Source organism: Pocillopora damicornis, chromosome 3, assembly GCF_964200805.1.
Source record: "Pocillopora damicornis chromosome 3, jaPocDami1.2, whole genome shotgun sequence".
Taxonomy (NCBI): domain Eukaryota; kingdom Metazoa; phylum Cnidaria; class Anthozoa; order Scleractinia; family Pocilloporidae; genus Pocillopora; species Pocillopora damicornis.
The window spans coordinates 14,921,200-14,938,699 of NC_142672.1; the positions used below are offsets into that span (position 1 = coordinate 14,921,200).

At 36.3% G+C, this 17,500-nt stretch overlaps 4 protein-coding genes across 5 annotated transcripts in view; 2 read left to right on the forward strand and 2 right to left on the reverse strand.

Moving 5' to 3' along the window:
* Positions 1-762: 762 nt before the first annotated feature.
* LOC149048436 (acyl-coenzyme A diphosphatase FITM2-like) lies at positions 763-2,234 on the reverse strand. The gene has a single exon (XM_089201130.1). It carries the CDS (start codon positions 2,171-2,173, stop codon positions 1,430-1,432), a length of 744 nt encoding a protein of 247 aa, XP_089057256.1. The 5' UTR covers positions 2,174-2,234; the 3' UTR covers positions 763-1,429.
* A 5,052-nt stretch (positions 2,235-7,286) lies between these two features.
* On the reverse strand, positions 7,287-8,673 carry LOC113682616 (acyl-coenzyme A diphosphatase FITM2-like). Its single transcript, XM_027199774.2, has one exon. The coding sequence runs from the start codon at positions 8,671-8,673 to the stop codon at positions 7,894-7,896; it is 780 nt and encodes a 259-aa protein (XP_027055575.2). The 3' UTR covers positions 7,287-7,893.
* On the forward strand, positions 8,609-14,297 carry LOC113682617 (thymidine kinase 2, mitochondrial). Of its 2 annotated transcripts, none has more exons than XM_027199775.2 (11): positions 8,609-8,913; positions 9,146-9,383; positions 10,134-10,231; positions 10,495-10,569; positions 10,887-10,940; positions 11,042-11,131; positions 11,244-11,317; positions 11,814-11,902; positions 12,419-12,498; positions 13,006-13,086; positions 13,711-14,297. In XM_027199775.2, the coding sequence occupies exons 2-11, from the start codon at positions 9,320-9,322 to the stop codon at positions 13,804-13,806; spliced, it is 801 nt and encodes a 266-aa protein (XP_027055576.2). In that variant the 5' UTR covers positions 8,609-8,913; positions 9,146-9,319; the 3' UTR covers positions 13,807-14,297. The 2 variants fall into 2 exon arrangements, with proteins under 2 accessions (XP_027055576.2, XP_089057247.1); XM_089201121.1 differs by having other exon boundaries at positions 8,730-9,004.
* Positions 14,298-14,586: 289 nt separating this feature from the next.
* Positions 14,587-17,500, forward strand: part of LOC149048437 (thymidine kinase 2, mitochondrial-like) — a 4,694-nt gene continuing 1,780 nt past the window's right edge. The window contains exons 1-9 of the mRNA XM_089201131.1: positions 14,587-14,733; positions 15,057-15,173; positions 15,304-15,378; positions 15,781-15,834; positions 16,130-16,219; positions 16,524-16,597; positions 16,714-16,802; positions 16,973-17,052; positions 17,474-17,500. The exon at positions 17,474-17,500 is cut by the window's right edge and continues 51 nt beyond it. Coding sequence (XP_089057257.1) covers positions 15,102-15,173; positions 15,304-15,378; positions 15,781-15,834; positions 16,130-16,219; positions 16,524-16,597; positions 16,714-16,802; positions 16,973-17,052; positions 17,474-17,500 — 561 coding nt within the window. The 5' untranslated portion in view covers positions 14,587-14,733; positions 15,057-15,101. The remainder of the gene's footprint in view (positions 14,734-15,056; positions 15,174-15,303; positions 15,379-15,780; positions 15,835-16,129; positions 16,220-16,523; positions 16,598-16,713; positions 16,803-16,972; positions 17,053-17,473) is intronic.

Below are 17,500 nucleotides of genomic sequence, written 5' to 3' on the forward strand. Positions count from 1 at the left end.
CGGTGGCATTCGGAAAGGCACCAAGAAGAATTATGTTTACGTTCTGTAACTTGCTGCGTGACGAAAAAAGAAAACCAAAACCGAGGTCCCCAAATGAATTCTCCCAACTTGCCCCAAAAAATTTTCTGACCACCATGACATTTCAAGTATTAGCCCTTAGTCCTTCATTCTGACAAAGGGCTTACACTCAAAACATCAGCTTTTCACCCTTTCACTCCCAAGATCTCGTATGTAATTCTCCTTACTGTCTGCTACACAATTCTCATGGTGTTACTTCAGATAATTTGGTATTGAATCAACTAATAATTCCCTAATTGTAATTTTTCTCTAATCTTATCACTTTTTTGCTTGATATCATATTGATATTGTAAGGAGAAATTCTGTCTTGGTCACTCATGGGAGTTAGAGGGTTAAACTCTTCCTGGTGGCCAATTTACATTTTCAACTTAGTTGATAATACTAAATTAACAGTGAATAGATTGAGATAGATAACAAAAAAAATCATGACTGCCTTCAAATCTGGTTAAAGTAAATGCCCTTTCCCTTATCTGCTATTCCCTACATACCACTGGTTGAGAAATGCAGAAAAATAGCATTTGCCAAATTACTGTTTGTATATACACCAGTCAGTCTGTTTGGATCACTGATTTTGCCACTCTTCTACCACAGGCTGTGATTGGCCTTCTTCTTCTAAGTTTTACTTTTAGACAGAGCATCTGGGATATGTTCGAGGGATAACATCATTTCAAAACAGACCTTTCCTGTCTAAGAATGCAATTCCTATTTTTCATACTTTTCTCATGCATTTCCAAAGTTTTATTTGCTCAGATTCTCAGGAGTATCCAAACATTATTAGCTGTATTACCTCAGATAATTCAACATATAAAAAGAAAAGAAAAAGACTCAACAATAGTTTTTACTCCTTTTGCCCTACCCCTCTTCTCATTTTCAACCGTTACCACCCCTTTGATACAAATTTCTTTCTCTCCCCAGCCTTCTGCTGCCATTAAAATCAAAGTTGGTGGCCATGATTTTCGTTAACAAAATACTGACCACTCAATTGCCAAAATTACACCTGCTCTGCAAGCTACAGAAAAGTTAGCTTGACATAAGTACTGATATCAGACAATAAACAACACTAAACAGAAAGCCAAAAATTACTTCTTGGATTCTCTAATTAGAAGGCTTAGGTTCTTGGGATAACATAATCACAAATAATATTTTTTGAGGGGAACCTTCAAAATAAAAGGCAACAAATTCCGCCCCACAAATGAACTGCAATAAAAGTAATTGCAGAAAAAGGAGTCTGAAAAATTCCATTGGGCACTACATTTAGTATCAGGGATCTCATTCAAAGACAAACCTATGATTTATTCTATATATAATTGATAAAATTCACATTTAAGTGAAAACAACTTCAACCAATCACTTAATCATTAGGGACCCAAGGCAGTCCTGGTGACAGTGCATCATGATACCAGACTCTGTAAGTGATATACCAGGTAAATATCGCTATACCAGCCCCAAGAACTTTCTGATGAACAGTGTGAAAATAAATTGTGGTGAACACAAGCATGAACTCCCACAAGATTGAAAGGAGGCCTGCAAAGAGAAAAAAAACGTCTACAAAAGGGGTTACTAGTCGAACAATGTTCCTGTGTTGAAAGCCATTAATATTTTCAGGATTTGTTTGTACAACAGCCGACGTTATTGACGGCCAATGAAGTTTGGGTTGTAGTTCTTCACTAATAACCAGTGCACTGTAGGTTAGAAGAAAACAGTGTCCCGATATATCAAAACCATTCCAGTAAAATCCCTCTTGATAGCAGCTCTTCTTTGAAATCAATTTTTCTTCTCCTTCGCAAAAGCCGGTCAACTCCTCGATGTAAACAAACAGATTCACCCAAATATACCATCCACATGTGGCTACAGCCATCCTACTAAGATGTTTCAGTATAGCTAACGGGTTCAATGAAGTGTACACGGACGAAGTAAAGGATATGAAGGGAATCAGAACAAGAAGTGTCCAACCCCAGCCAAACTTGACAAAATACACGTTTAAGACATTCCTCCTGTTCGAGAGATAGGACTGAGGAAGCGGTAGAAAATCGTGGATGAATGAACCTGCCACAACAACGAACCAATAAAAGGCTACTTTAAAATGCGTCGGCATTAGAACCCAATCGTGGAAACCTTCCAAGTAAGAAAGCAGGGAAGATTTCAAAATTCTCTTATCCTGCCGCTCAATCGTCATTTTTGGTAAAATCGTACCCAGTCGTTTTCTGATCTAACACATGTTTGAAAGGGAAGGACTGGGATTGACTCACTCTAGCGGACTGAGAAACATTTGTTATTGTTGGCGAGAAAAATTTACTCCAGAGGAAATGCCTCATTTTATAGAATGACAAAAGAAAGAAACTTGTTCCCAGCTCAGTTTTAGTCAAATTAAAAGGCAGTTGCGGTCGTTGGGAAAACGACTGCAAAACTGAACACTGTCAACAGCCTATGTTGTTTTTGTTGTCTTGTCTTTTTTTGCATAAGCGAAACGAGAGCATAAGGACGATCGTGCAGCGCACTGGACAGCCTCCGCGCCGAAGAGCATTCGCTTCGCATTTATTCTTTTCCCGAATCCTTTGCTTTTCACTCGCTCGCTGTTTTGCTCGTTTCCTGAGTTGCCTTGGATCGTTTACTAGCCGCTGTTCGGGAATATGAGCCCGTGCTCCTTTCCCCTTTTTTCGAGGAGGAGCAAAGACCTGACACGACAGACAGCTACGTGAAGCTTAGACCCTGACACAAACTACAATCGCGCGGGTGATGTGATATTTTTGCTTTTGACCCTTTCACGCCAAAGATCTTATTGGTAATTTTCTGTAGTCTGCCATACGATTTATATAATGTTACAACGGAGAAATTAGTATAGAATCAACTAATCCCTTAACTGACATTTTCCTTCACTCACCTCATTTGTCTGCTTGATACTGTATTGTGACTGTAAGGAGAAATTCAGTCTTGGTCACTCATGGGAGTTAAAAGATAAATTGGTAAAAAGCCGGTTGAAGGTAACTTTGATCGGAGGAGAAAGCACAAGTTAACACTATTCAACCATATTCTGGTTTCATACTCTCTCTAAACATTCCTCCCCTTAACAACTCAACGATAACTAGTCGCTGAATGAATGCCATTTTGACACTGAACTGCTGTGGTCGTTGTTGATGTTTGTTTGTTTTTAATGACTCTCACTTTGAAAAACCTTTGGCAGTACATGTTTTACTTTTTTCGGCAGTAACTATTTACCAAATGAGTTCTCGACAGAGTAGAAAATCAGTTACTCCATGTAGCTTGAAACATTTTCTCGCGGAAATTCTGGTTATTTCTGGAACAAACAATCCCAAATTGAAATTTTTGGTTGCAGTCATTTTTACAATTATCAACAGACGCTGTGATCAGTTAACTGAATAATTGAACACGTGTTTTTATTAACGAAAGGAAATATAGAGTTATTAAACTGCAAAGTTCCTAAGTGAGAACTTCTTATTGGCAGGGTGGCGCACACTGGATGTTTTGACGTAACGTCGAATTACCCAACCAGATCATGACTATCAACCTGTCTTAGTTAAAATTTATTGAATTTATTGCGAACACGTGAAGAGTTATCAGCAGACATTATGATACAGTCATTCCCTAGAATACAGTTATTAGTACAATACTAACTCTGTGTTCAACAACAACTCAAGTGAGAGTTGTAAAGAAATTTTGCGCCATAAATAACTAAAAACCTTAGCCATGCGGAAGTTTAAAACTGGCATCTCCATTCCTAAACTACGAACTAATAAAAGAAACCTCCGTCAGAGTGGACATAAAACTATTATCAGGCTATCCTCAAGATGAATCTGACGTATGTCTTGTAGGAGCATCACTAATAAGCTGTTCGTCCTCCCCATCATCACTGTGAGACTTGTTATTACCGGAAGAAGTGTCGTCATTGGAACACGTGTCACTCCTGGAGGAAGAGTCATAACTCTAAGAAGTTTGACACGCGTCACACCCGGAATCCTCACCAGGGCCCTCATCGTCATCGTCAGTGTCATTAATAAACTGCTCGTCTTCACTATTTGGTAACTCATCGTCACTAGACGACGTGTCACCACTAGAACACATTTCACCCCCGGAAAACGATTCACTACTGCAAGACTCGTTTCCACTCGAATAAATGCTACTCATCAAAAATCTCATCTCCATCATCACGATCAGCGCAACCGTCATTTCCTTGATACCTTGTAACAGAAAGGCGGCTTTGAACATGGGGAAGTACATGAGAATAATTGAAGGTAACTCCAGACAAGTTCAAGTTCAATAAGATATTCATCGAGAGAGCATCAATGAGTGCAACAACGCCAGAATTATCAATCATATTATCCCCTAAGCCCAAGTTTGTCGACGTGGTAATCTTCACGATTATATTGTCAGTAGAAAGAGAATCAGCTCTACTATTCTCAATATGATTGCTGCTCAAGTTTAAATCAGTCAGAGATGAATTGTTGAAAGAGCTTTAGAAAGGGAAGTAGCACCAGCGTCATAAATATCACTAAACTGAACCTAAGTTTAGATTGGTCAATGTCCTATTGCCTGGAATAGCCTCAGCGAGGGAAGCGGCACCAAGATCACTGATGTCGTTACCTCTCAGGTTCAAAATGGTCAAAGTGGTACTGACTCTATGACCCACAGAGAGAAAGACTCAAGTTTAAATTTAATTTAGCTGATTTGTCTGAAAGGGCCTTGGACGAGACTCGGCCTCGGAGTCACGAATTACAAAGTTGCTTAGGTTTAAGTTTTTCAGCTAGGGTGGTATTGCCCGAGAGACTTTCAGGGATAAGATTCAAATGACGAGACTTCCTTAAGGATGAAGGTACGAGTTCGAGGTGAGACCCAAACTCATGCAGCAACAGGGGCCTCGGGCTTTTCTTGCTTTTAGCTCTTCCCTTATAAAAGAACATGCCGACTCTACTCATCTTTTGATTTCTCTGAATCCATAACAAGAAGTATCGAGGCTTAGCAAGTTTGCATGTGTAGCAATAGTACGCAAAAGATGTATTGCGCTCTCCTCAGACTTTGAACTATAATTCCACTCAAGAAAACGAAAACATGCCTCAATTCACGCAAAAATCTTGCGTCAGTTACATCAATGTCCAAATCAGTGTGTCCAGAAACGACTTTGGATGCAAGTTCGAAACCGGCGAAAAATTCTTGAAAACTTTTGTGCAGAAATCCATAACGGAAGCAAGGTTTGCGTCTGCTACCTCCAGCCTGGACAGAAAGAAACCCAAACTTGGTTAGAGCCCTTGTATTGCCTCCAGCAACTGCTCTTCCTTCAATATATAGCTCGCCTTTAAGAAGTGATATTAACGCCAGCTACTCCAGGCACAAAAGATCTTCTTCGTACACTTGTGTAAATCCTCACTTTCGCAAGGACTCAGAGGTCTTTTCTATCTTTGATATCTCCTCAAAACATACTGCGTAATGTCAATGTACAATTTTGTCCTGATGGTTGGAAAATCTTCGCTAAAATCCTCACACAGAATGCAGAGCAATGCTGTGTTAGAAGGATTGGGTATCGGTTTGCAAATCTGATCTTGACCGAATCTCTGTGAGAAGTCGCTCTGCCAGGTCTTTCTTCTTGCCAAAGTACTTGTGAGTAAAACTTTCTGTGTCGTTTTTGGCGAATCCTATTATCTCCCACGGAGTATCAAAGCAGCGCCTTACTTCCTTTCCAGACTCATGTCGAGAAATGAAAAGAACAAGGCAATTTGGAAGCCGTTTACTTTGAGCGAATCTTATGAACAATTCTTGTGTGCTTTGGTCCGCTTCACCCAGGCCATCAAGCACTAACAAAACCTTAGACTGGTTTTCAGTAATAAACTTATGAAAGTTTGACTCCGATACTTCATCCATTTCATCGGGAAGAACTTGCTCATTGATGGCTTCCCGAATGTCAGATTTGTTATCACGACATCTTAGCAGTAGCAACAGAACAATAATTGGAAATGACTCGTCCCAGTTTTCTTGAATAGTTACCGAGTCATATGCCAGCTTTTGACAATATGTTGTTTAACCCATACCTGAGTCCCCTGCAATAAAAAAACGGTTCGTGGCTCTTTCCATTCTTCATGCGGTTTGAAGACAGCTGTCATATTGAAGATCTCTTTTTTCAGTTCTCCTCTGGTTTCATCTTTTCCTTCAATTCTGAGCCTAGTGAAAATCTCATTCAGATTGAAACTGAATTCTTCACACCAAGGAACTGGCAGAAGTTGTTCTTCGCGGATTTTTTACAGCTGCCGAATCTTCTCTATCCAATTGGTTGGCCCACAAAAATATCTACAAAAAATACTTCTTTAATGTGGTGATTTGACCTCAATATTACTAAAGAATAAAATTTTGTCTTTCAAAGTATAATGGCTTGCAAATTGAACGGAATTTTGGTGGAATTGGATTCATTTTATATTTTTTTCACACAAGTTTACAGTTCTATCATTGCTAAGCTGAGATAGCCAACATGAAATTACATGTGGAGTATTTAAAGTCTGAAAGAGTATTTAACCTTTAAACCCCCAAGAGTGACTGGCATCTAATTTCTCCTTACAACATCACCCCTGAATCAAACATTCAGGTAATGAGAATCAAGGAAATGGCCAACAACCAGAAAAGCTCTGAATTATGAAACAAATTCTCCTCATCAGCACATCTGCTGAAAGCAAAGTCACTCTCTACCTTGCTTGGGCTGAAGGCTAACATATTGTTTTTCATGAATGTTCCTAAAACAAGTGGTTCAGTGTTGGTATCACTGTGATGGTCTGGAGTGATCATGACTTCACAACTGAGACTGCTGATCACCCTAATACAGGTTCTCAGTCCATTTAAGGAAGCATAGAGGATCGTTTGATCTCCCTTGGTGCTGTCCTTTTCCTTGCCTTCCAAGTAGTTAGGCCACAATGAATGTCCATTGACAAAATCAAAAAGCTCTGTTCCATCAATCTTTGAGAGGACAAAAGGTATGCAATATGAAATAAATTTGCTTTTGACTTGTGTAGATGATCAATGTTTGCAACTTGCCTGTTGAAAGTTTTTCAACAAGCAAGTTGTGGAGTTTCACAGGTAAGCTATAATTCATTTGAAATTACAAGATGAAGAAGTTAACATCAAAATGAGAGTGGGGAAGACAAACCAAAATCTTCCATTTATTAATGTAAAAATAATCAAACAGGTTAACATTATCATTTCAAAATAGACCTTTCCCATGTACCGGTAATCTGAATTAGCTCAGAGATGTCAATAAATAAAAAGACAAAACAATGGTTTTCACTCCCCACCCTCATCCCCTCTACACTCCCTTGGTACAAATTTCTTTCTCTCTCCAACTTTTCAATGCCATTAAAATCAAAGATGGAGGCCATACTTTTCATTGAGAAAATACTGAGCCAAAATTGTGTCTGCTCTACAGGCTACAGAAAAGTTAGCTAGACATAAGGACTGATATGAGACAATAAACAACACTGAATAAAAAGGCTTAAACTCTCTTCTTGGATCCTCCAATTAGAAGACTTTTTCAGTTCTTGAGATTACCTAATTACAAATGAAGTTTTATGAGGGTAAACCTCAAAATAAATTGTAAAAAAACTCTCCCCACAAATGAACTGCAATGAAAGTCATTGAGTAAAAGGGAGTCTGGAAAAATTCAGTCAGGCACTACATTTAGTATCAGGGATCTTATTCAGAGACCAAGCTTTGATTTATTCTATATATAATTTTTGTGATTAAATTCACAGTTAAGTGAAAACAACTTCAAGTAGTCACTTTAGCATTAGGGACCTGAGGTAGTCCTGGTCATGGTGCATAGTATTACCAGACTCTGTAAATGATATACCAGGTAAATATCGCTATCACAGCCCCAAGAACTTTCTGAGAAAAAGTGTGAAAATAAATTGTGGTGAACACAAGTATGAACTCCCACAAGATTGAAAGGAGGCCTGCAAAGAGAGAAAAAACGTCTACAAAAGGGGTTACTAGTCGAGCAATGTTCCTGTGTTGAAAGCCATTAATATTTTCAGGATTTGTTTGTACAACAGCCGACGTTATTGACGGCCAATGAAGTTTGGGTTGTAGTTCTTCACTAATAACCAGTGCACCGTAAGTTAGAAGAAAACAGTGTCCCGATATATCAAAACCATTCCAGTAAAATCCCTCTTGATAGCAGCTCCTCTTTGAAATCAATTTTTCTTCTCCTTCGCAAAAGCCGGTCAACTCCTCGATGTAAACAAACAGATTCACCCAAATATACCATCCACATGTGGCTACAGCCATCCTTCTTAGGTGTTTCAGTATCGCCAACGGATTCAAAGAAGTGTATAGGGACGAAGTAAAGGATATGAAGGGAATTAAAACAAGAAGTGTCCAACCCCAGCCAAACTTGACAAAATACACGTTTAAGACATTCCTCCTGTTCGAGAGATAGGACTGAGGAAGCGGTTGAAAACCGTGGATGAATGAACCTACCACAACAACAAACAAATAAAAGGGTACTTTAAAACGCTTCGGCATTAGAACCCAATCGTAGAAACCTTCCAAGTAAGAACGCATGGAAGTTTTCAAAATTTTCTTATCCTGCTGCTCAGTCTCCATTTTGATTTTTACAAAAATTGTACCCAGTCTTTCTCTGATCTGCCACGTATTTGAAAGGGATTGACTGGGTAGGACTCACTTTAGCGGACTGAAAGACATTTGTTAAAGTTGACGAGAAAAATTTACCTAACAGGAATGTTTTATTTCACAGGATGACATAAGAAAGAAACGGACTTAAGTACTGTAAAACTAGTAACAGTAAATCAAAACAAGGCCTAAAAGATCAAAGGAGGAAAAAAGGTAAAAGACGAACAGAATGGGTTGATGTAACTTCTCACGTGGCCTGCAATGCATTTCTTCTTGGTTGATATAGCGTTAATTAATGAAATACGTAAGTGAATCTCAAAAAACAAAGAAATGTTTCGAAATGTAAACTTCCTTGCCGTGCAGAAGGCAGTTTGAGCTCCACCTCGTTGCTAATTTTGCAATCTTTCCAAATGAAAGTTACTGATTAGTACTAGTTTCTTCACAGGGTTTTACAGATAGATGTCACAATTTTCTTTCACGGTGCCAAATTATTTGACGGGAAATCACAATGCCTCCATATACATGGTGCGACAAAGAGTGACGGTTCAGACATTACATTGCGTGACATGGACATCAGGACTCCGCTGGCTGAAACACAACGACGTGTTCAAAATAAATTATGACCTTCAAATGTCATTCGCTTTTCGCGCTCTTGTCGAGAGTAACGAAGCCCGGTTTGAAAGGTAAGAATTGGTTCCTCTCGTAAATCGAATATTTATATTCCAAATTTATTATTTGGACGATATTTCTGCGTATTCCTCGTCCTTGTTGTGAGATGTGATGTCATATGGGCAAGTTCAGGCAAAATCGCTAACTCGTGTACCGAGTGGCTAAAAGTTTGCGCGCGTAGTTCAAATGTTACATGCATTAGGTTCTCTATGAAGCCTTTAAACTAAACTTTACAAGGAAGAATGCGGTACGAGACCATCCTTTGGTTCGGTTAGTCCAATATTTCTTCTTTTCTTTTTGCTCTTTCTGGATTGTTTTGCCAATTTAAAAGAGGAATACGATTTTCGCGCGGTTATGGTTAATTGTGTTCTCAGGGAAAGCTTCAGTGAACAATAGAGCTTTAGTTTTTCGGGATTTCTCATTGAGCAAGAAATTTAGCTTTGCAGCAGATTCTTTTGTTAATGGAAAAAGATTGATGCTAAATATAGTTCACATATTTCTTAATTTAGTTATTTTGTGAAGTGGAGTGAATTTGCCACCGGAAAATGTCTATTATTTTTTGTTGAACTTCAGTAGATGGTGAGGTTGCGCAAATTGATATATGTATGAACGCGTGAGCTAATGTCTAGCTTGTGGCCAAAAGTTTAGATAGTAAACACACTATTTTCAATTTGATAGGTACATCCAGGTCCCTGAGTATCTGAAGGCCCATTCTATACAGTGTCTTACCCCCCTAAATTAAACCTGTTCTTGTACATATGCAGGCAGCCTATCTAGAAAGATGATTGGAAATATTAGAAACGTTAGTACATGTAATGGAGTCAATGGAAGCGATGACCATTCAGTGAACAGAAACATCACAGTGAGTACATATTCTAGATCAGTTTTTTTTTTACTATGGTATCAGAATCATACTTTCATGTATTTTATCTGCTTTTCTGTTTTTTCTCATATATTTGCGTTCTTATTCATTAATAATACATACCTGGTAATCAGAGGAAGCTATAAAATTTAAACTTTTCTGTAGTGTGCCATCATTACAGAGGGTAGCCATATCAAAAACTTTAAGTTCTCATTGTTAGGGTTATAGGATAAAAGTTTGCAATATGTGTATTTAATGTTTAGGTGGCCATAGAGGGAAACATTGGAAGTGGAAAGACAAGTCTTTTGAAGTTTTTCAAGAAAAATTCATTGGTAGAGGTATATTTCCAAAATCTAGTTTTATAATAATTCTAAATGATTATCCAGTGAACTACTTTTTTTTTATAGAGGATTGAAAAAAATGATGCTGTCATTACTGAGAAATTTCTGCCCTTTTGAGGTGCATAGAAAAAAAAATAAAACAGGGTACATAAAAACACAGAAAGCTATGGCAAGTGATTTTAAACCCAAGAACCCTAGTACCTTGGATACCATGAATGTCTAACTTAAAATAGTAATTGTTAGCCAAGTTTCAAGATAGAATAATTCATAAAATATTTTGTATAAAGTTTTTGTAAGAGCATTTTGTCTCCTAGGTTATTGAGGAACCTGTGAAAAAATGGCAGAATGTGGATGGAAATAATACTTTGGTAAGAAAATAGCATTCTATAACCTAGATGACTCCATTTTTTTAGGCTTCCAAGAAATTAATAAAAATATGTTTAATCATGGTAATTGAATTGACTTTTAGGAACTTATGTATAGTGATCCAAAGAGATGGAGTTACTTGTTTGAGTCCTATGTCCTTCTCACTATGATGCAAGTTCACCATAGACCCCAGGTAATATAAAGTTGAAACACTTTGTCCTACAATAATCAGTGTAGTTGAAATGTAATTAATAAGTAAAAAAACATACATGTAGCATTTTGATAATTTTGTCTTCTTATTTTAGACTACACCTGTTAGACTACTTGAGAGAAGTGCATATAGTGCAAGATACTGCTTCATGGAAAATCTCCATAGAAGGTAAACTGAAACATGCAGTTAAAAGTGAAAATAATCTTTTCAAAATCATGTGAAAATAGTGCAATTCCATTTAATTACCTCTTGACTGCTCTTAAGTTTAGCAAAGGTAGTCTTGGCCATCATCATTGCACATTTGTACTTGTTGTTACTCTATTGACAAAAAAATTTTTTTGTTGTGAGTAATATATGCCAATTCTTCTTGTAGATCATTATTTTGACTATGATTATTATAATGTTTCTTGATCGGCAGTTGATAACAGGCACCTAAATGTTTGTATTAATTGTTGGCTTTCTATCACTTGATATCTAACATATTTTGTTCAGTATTATTCTTCTAAGAGCAACAAAAGAATTAATGGATGAGCTGTATCTGCTTGAAAGCTAACATAAATTATTTTGAAATGTTGTTATTCAATCATTGGTCTATGTACTGTTGTGGCCTCTGTTTCAGATATCTTGTTATGTATTTATATACCTTTTATTTTCTTTTAAATAGTGGTATGTTGTCAACAGTAGAGTATACAATCTTCCAAGAGTGGTTTGATTACCTTATGGCAAATGAAAAGCCTCAGATAGATTTAATAGGTTTGTACTTGTCACTTTTTTCTCTTTTTTGTTTACTGCAACATTTGCATTTGATTTGAATTCATAATTTGTAAGCAAGAGCCAACTTCTTACCAGTCTTCCCTTCAATAAAAATTTATTATCAAGATTCTTGATAATAAATTTTAAGGAATTTTAGAGAGCCAAGATGGTATTATAATAGTGATGAGACCACTTACTTGCACCCCCAGGACTTACATTCAGTTTTTCAACTTGGTGTCACAAGGGGAGTGCCCCTTTTTTTCTCTCTCATGGAGTTTTACCCAGGTTTATCTAGTTTTCCTACCTCCACAAAAAATCAACCCCCCTAAAGTTGCAGTTTGACTCAGAAACATTCAAAAGGAGTCACATTGTGGCTGTAGTTATTTTATTTAATATATGTAGATTACATATTTTGTTAAATTCCAAGTCATAATGATTTGTAATTTAACTTTTTCTTATTGCAACATCACTTATATTAATTTTTCAATATTGTTTTTGGACTCCCATTTACTCTAGTATATCTCAGAACATCACCAGAGAAATGTATGGAAAGAATAAAGAAGAGGAGTAGAGATGAGGAAAGTTCAGTGTCAATGGTATGTGTTATGAGCAGATCCACTCATGGCAGACTTTTAAAATGCATTACTGATTTTTTTGCTATTCCCTGTGTGACAGCAACATGCATTGAATATTTAAGGGAGGATTAAATCTTTAAATTGTCCAAATGTTTAAATAATACAGAACTAGAGCAAAATTCTACCTGCAGTATTTTCACTGTTGCCTGCATTTTATGCACACTTAATGATAGAAAGAATACCTATACACTGTATGTTTCTAGTCTTTTCTGTAGAGGGATTAACTGTCAACAATGGAAAAACAAAAATCTAGCTCATAAATATACAAATGAGACAGATGTGTCAAGTCTATGTGCATGTACAGCTGTAGGCAAAATTTAGATGTGCATATTTTCATTTAAACATGTAAACATTTATGTGATAACTTATGTGCATTTTTTGCACTTTTTGTGGTTAATGTTTATGTGAGGGGTACTGTACATGTAGGTAATTGGACTAGACTCATAGAGTTGATTTCCCTTCTTACAGGAACTTTTAAATTCTTTGCATGAAAGATATGAAGAATGGCTGGTGAAAAAGAGCAAATTCTCCCTACCTGCTCCAGTAATAGTAAGTTCTTTCACAACCTGATATTAAATGTATCATTTCTGTGTGGTGGAACTAGCCATCTTGCAAGGGTTGGGACATTAAGATGTACAGCAATGAGGACAGTATTTTATAAGTTTAACAATGCCTTGGTTTTCCATTTTAAATTTGAGAGTATTACCATATGGTCACCAGGTACTGAAAAAATCCTTTCTCTTTGCTAACACTTCTTTTTCAATGAACAAATTGCTCATCATGTACTTGAAGTGGTTCACTCAGTTGTGTGCTAGATAATTTTCAGTGCATCACATTAATTTTTGTTATACAAGTCTTGCAAGAATCACTTTGGCTCGGTTGATTGTGCTTGATTTCAATAGAGATGTCCAGCTTCAAACTTGGTCGTTAGGTGTTGTGTTCTCATAGTAAACAGGGGTTAAGGGGAAAGTGACCAACTATCATTTAACCTGACCTAATGTTAGTCCAGGAGAATAAAACAATAGACTTGTCACCTTGTGATCTATCAACTGGTGTTCTATCACTGGTGGTTAAGTCACCAGGTCACCAGGATGTAACCTTCATTTTTGAATAGAGAATTTACTTACATTTAAGTTTAATTAACCAAAAAACTTTTGCTTTTCTCTATTCTAGGTGGTAGATGGCAATAAAAGCTTAACTGATATGTTCCAGTTTTATGAAACAAATACTCAGCTTCTTTTGGGTATTAATGCCTCAAAAACAGAATAATACTGACAACCAATGCTTTAGAAAGTTTTATTGTGAGAGGTTAACCATGTGTATTTTACTGCAATTTGTAAATATCTATTGCTAAGCATTTACATGTGTACAAATGTATAATCAGTGCTTTGGATGCCATTTAGCAGTTTCTACAACCTGTTATGAGACAATTTTCTTTTATGGCAAGAAAAGGAAGATCAGCCACCTCCTCATTTCATAAGGGAAGGGGCTTGAAAGCAGTTTATGGTTGAATCAGTATATGCATTTTATCTCTTTTAACCTTCAAGTATCATAGATTGTGCTATATTTTTTCTTTTGAACAATAGTGAAAGAGAAGCACTTTGTACAACTATTTATGAAAATGGCAATTTTTAAGTCATATTTTGTAACCAGTAATGCCATAACTATTTGAACCCATGGAATTTGTAAAGTTCTGTTACATTGTTATAAATAAGTAATTTGTTTATGAATTTTAGCAAATAAAATTGGATTTAAAATCACAATGAACCCTGATTTCATTCAATCCCTCTCTTGCTTTGTTTTCAAAAACCCAATTTGTTTCTGATGGAGAGTATGATGCAAAGCTCTAATTTATTCTTTTTTCTATTTTCTGGTAGTAATAGGATCAGATTGACGTAAAGTAAGAGCCATGTTAATTTTAATGGAGTGCTAAGATTAAAAACTAGGCGAAAGCTATCTGAGGGGATTTTCAGGCAATGCTTCAATTCTAATGCATGGTAGGGAATCTGGAACATCTCTAAATTCAATCAACTTACACTGGTTTGAGCGATTGAACTTAGAAACTGGGTCGAGTTTTTGTTGTTCCAGACTTCTCACGTTCACTATTTTTACTTTCCCGCCACAATTTGATTATTTTCTCCCATTGTCGCCATATTTCTTCTAGCTCGGCACTTCGTTATTTGGAGGGATTTGGAGGTAAGTTAACCAAACCATTGATGTCTATACGCATTCTACTGTTGTAAGATTGACTGCTTTAGTGAAATCGGCTGCGCTGATGTGTTTAAGTTTTGAAAAAGCGTGACTTTCAGTTCTTTGTTTCGGACTGGAGTGAATCGGTTTAGAGTTGGAGGCGAGAACACCAGCTTCTTGTCGCGATCGCAGTGGAATGTTAGGGCTAGCGTATGGAATTTGAAGGCCATTAGAACGATATTACTTCTATTTCCATACATACAATGTCTATTCGAGGTAATCGTCCTCAAAACAACCTGAATTTACCTGTAATTCCGTTTCTCTCACAGAAATAAACATTTGTAATTTGGCGCTTTCCTCGGATTTCTTCAACAATGCTTAGTTATACGGATTCTCTGGTATCAGAGTGTGCAATGGAAGAAGATCCACGGGAAAGAAATATTACGGTACGACTTTTACGTTGCTGTCATTTTATTTTTATCCTAACTACAAGCTAATTTTGGATGAAAATTTATGTATATCAAGTCTTTCCTTTCACCTGTCCTCTATTAAATAAAAAATCTCACTTTTTTATAGGTTGCAGTAGAAGGCAACATAGGAAGTGGAAAAACGACTCTTCTCAATCATTTTAGACATCATTCCGAGGTAGAGGTTAGTATGAACCCACTACCTTCGACATTAGTCTTGCATTACATCTCATCGTAAGTTTCCAGCAGGATATTACCCAAATTTTCTTTGCTAAATTAAAATTGTATTGTTGGTGTAGAGTGTGTAGTATGAGCATTAAGATAAATCTCAGAAATTATATATCCTGCCAAGAAAATCTTATCAGATCAATCTTACAGTTAATAAAAAATTTCTGAAATAGCAAAAACTAATTTAATTTATTTACAGCCAAATAAAATGAAACAAATTTAAAATAAAATTAAAGGTTTTCTTTCAGGGTTTCTTAACCCAAGTACCAGAACAGATATTTACACCAGATTTGTTTAATCCCAGACATCCTAACTGCCCTTTTGTGAACTAAAATTCCCTCTCTTTGATACTTCATAGGTACTGGAGGAACCTGTGGATAAATGGAAGAATGTTGGTGGCAAAAATCTTTTAGTGAGTTTATCCTGTAATTTTGGTATTGCATCCATGTAACCCACAAGCCTTGTCCTAGTTTTATAGCATTGAATTAAGTTTATCCTTTTAATGGGACAGCAACAGCCTCTTTACAGGATCAATGGAAAAACCTTTTTTTTCCCCTGACTCTTGATTCAATTTTTTCACATAGTACTTTTTATCATTTGATTTGCAAATATTTTTATTTGCTTGGTGCTTGTGCACTACTTTAGTTTACGCTGTAAGTTTTATATACATTTTCACTTTAACACTTCCTTCCTCTCCTACTGAAAAGGAGTTGTTTTACACTGACTGTCAACGGTGGAGCTACTTGTTTGAATCTTATGCTGTTCTTAGCCTCATGAAAATTCACAAAAAACCCCATGTGAGTAAAAGATACTTGAATTTATTAATTATGTTGATTTATTATTCATTATTAATTAGTGATTTGAATTAACAGGATGACAGCCTATGATACTTTTAATGTGTTTTAAAATGACTGTCATTGTGGTGATATTATTGTTCAAGGAGACGTGTTTGTTTTAGTACTTAAAAAGACTTCTTCCAGGCAAATACACACCAGCAGACTTATTAGTTGTAATTGGCAAGTCATCATTAGTTTTTTTAGCTTGGCCTCTGTGTGCCTATAATTTTGAAGAAGTTAAAATTTTTGCCATCTCATTCATCAGGTTACACCAGTGAAAATGATCGAAAGGAGTGTCTACAGTGGCTACTTTTGTTTTGAGCACAATCTTTGTAAAAGGTGATTGCATATTTTAGAATTTTCCATAACTTCTTGAGACTCACTCTCTTTCACTCCAAAAGCATTCACCATCCATCCTGAAAGATGGATGTTAAAAATGGCTTTCATTTTTACAGTGGCATGATGTCCAAAGCAGAACACTCTGTTCATAATGAGTGGTTCAACTGGATAACAAAGCAGCAGCAACCTCATCTAGATCTAATCAGTAAGTTTTTTAAATTTCCATAAAACATCAACAAGAGAAATCATGATACATTCCATGTTTGTGATGATCATCATAACTACAAGTTGTCATTTGTTTTAAAGTACAACAGTAGTGTGATATCAATATGGGTGGTTTGTCTGAGATAACGTTACAATAAATTTTTCACCCAGTTTACCTAAAGACATCTCCTGAAACCTGCATGGAAAGAATAAAGGCAAGAAATCGAAGTGAAGAAAAGACAATCCCTATGGTAGGTTATGTGTATTGTTGTTGTTTTTTTTTTTATAAGATTTTTGTATTGGAAATTTTACCATACAATTCTTATTAATGTGTCTGTAACTTATCTGTTCATTTTCAAGTACACATCTACGTGTAAAATGCTCTGGGGAGAAGAAGATTGTGTTTTTGATCATTTTTGAGAAAAAAATTGCTCTAAATAGATTCTTCCTTTCTTAAAAGTTTGTTTGATGAACCATTACAAACACAATTTTCTCATTTATAATTAATTACATTGTTTTAATACCATATGAACTCCCAGTCGAGCTGAGAGTAGGTTAACAGCAACCATAAATGTTTTTAAAATTTAAGATAATTGCAGAAGGGTTCCTGATTGGCAGGAGGTGTACTGTGATCGAATCTTATTATTTGTGTCCTCTCCTTTTTGTTTACAGGAACTCCTAAATGCATTACATGAGAGA

What these genes read in the sequence shown, in the direction of transcription:
- LOC149048436 (XM_089201130.1), bottom strand. Translation starts at nt 2,173, where the DNA reads ATGCCGACGCATTTTAAAGTAGCCTTTTATTGGTTCGTTGTTGTGGCA.
- LOC113682616 (XM_027199774.2), bottom strand. Translation starts at nt 8,673, where the DNA reads ATGGAGACTGAGCAGCAGGATAAGAAAATTTTGAAAACTTCCATGCGT.
- LOC113682617 (XM_027199775.2), top strand. Translation starts at nt 9,320, where the DNA reads ATGACCTTCAAATGTCATTCGCTTTTCGCGCTCTTGTCGAGAGTAACG. An exon ending in GCCTCAGATAGATTTAATAG is followed by an intron (nt 11,903 to 12,418) that starts GTTTGTACTTGT and finishes CATTTACTCTAG; the next exon opens with TATATCTCAGAACATCACCA. An exon ending in CCCTACCTGCTCCAGTAATA is followed by an intron (nt 13,087 to 13,710) that starts GTAAGTTCTTTC and finishes TCTCTATTCTAG; the next exon opens with GTGGTAGATGGCAATAAAAG.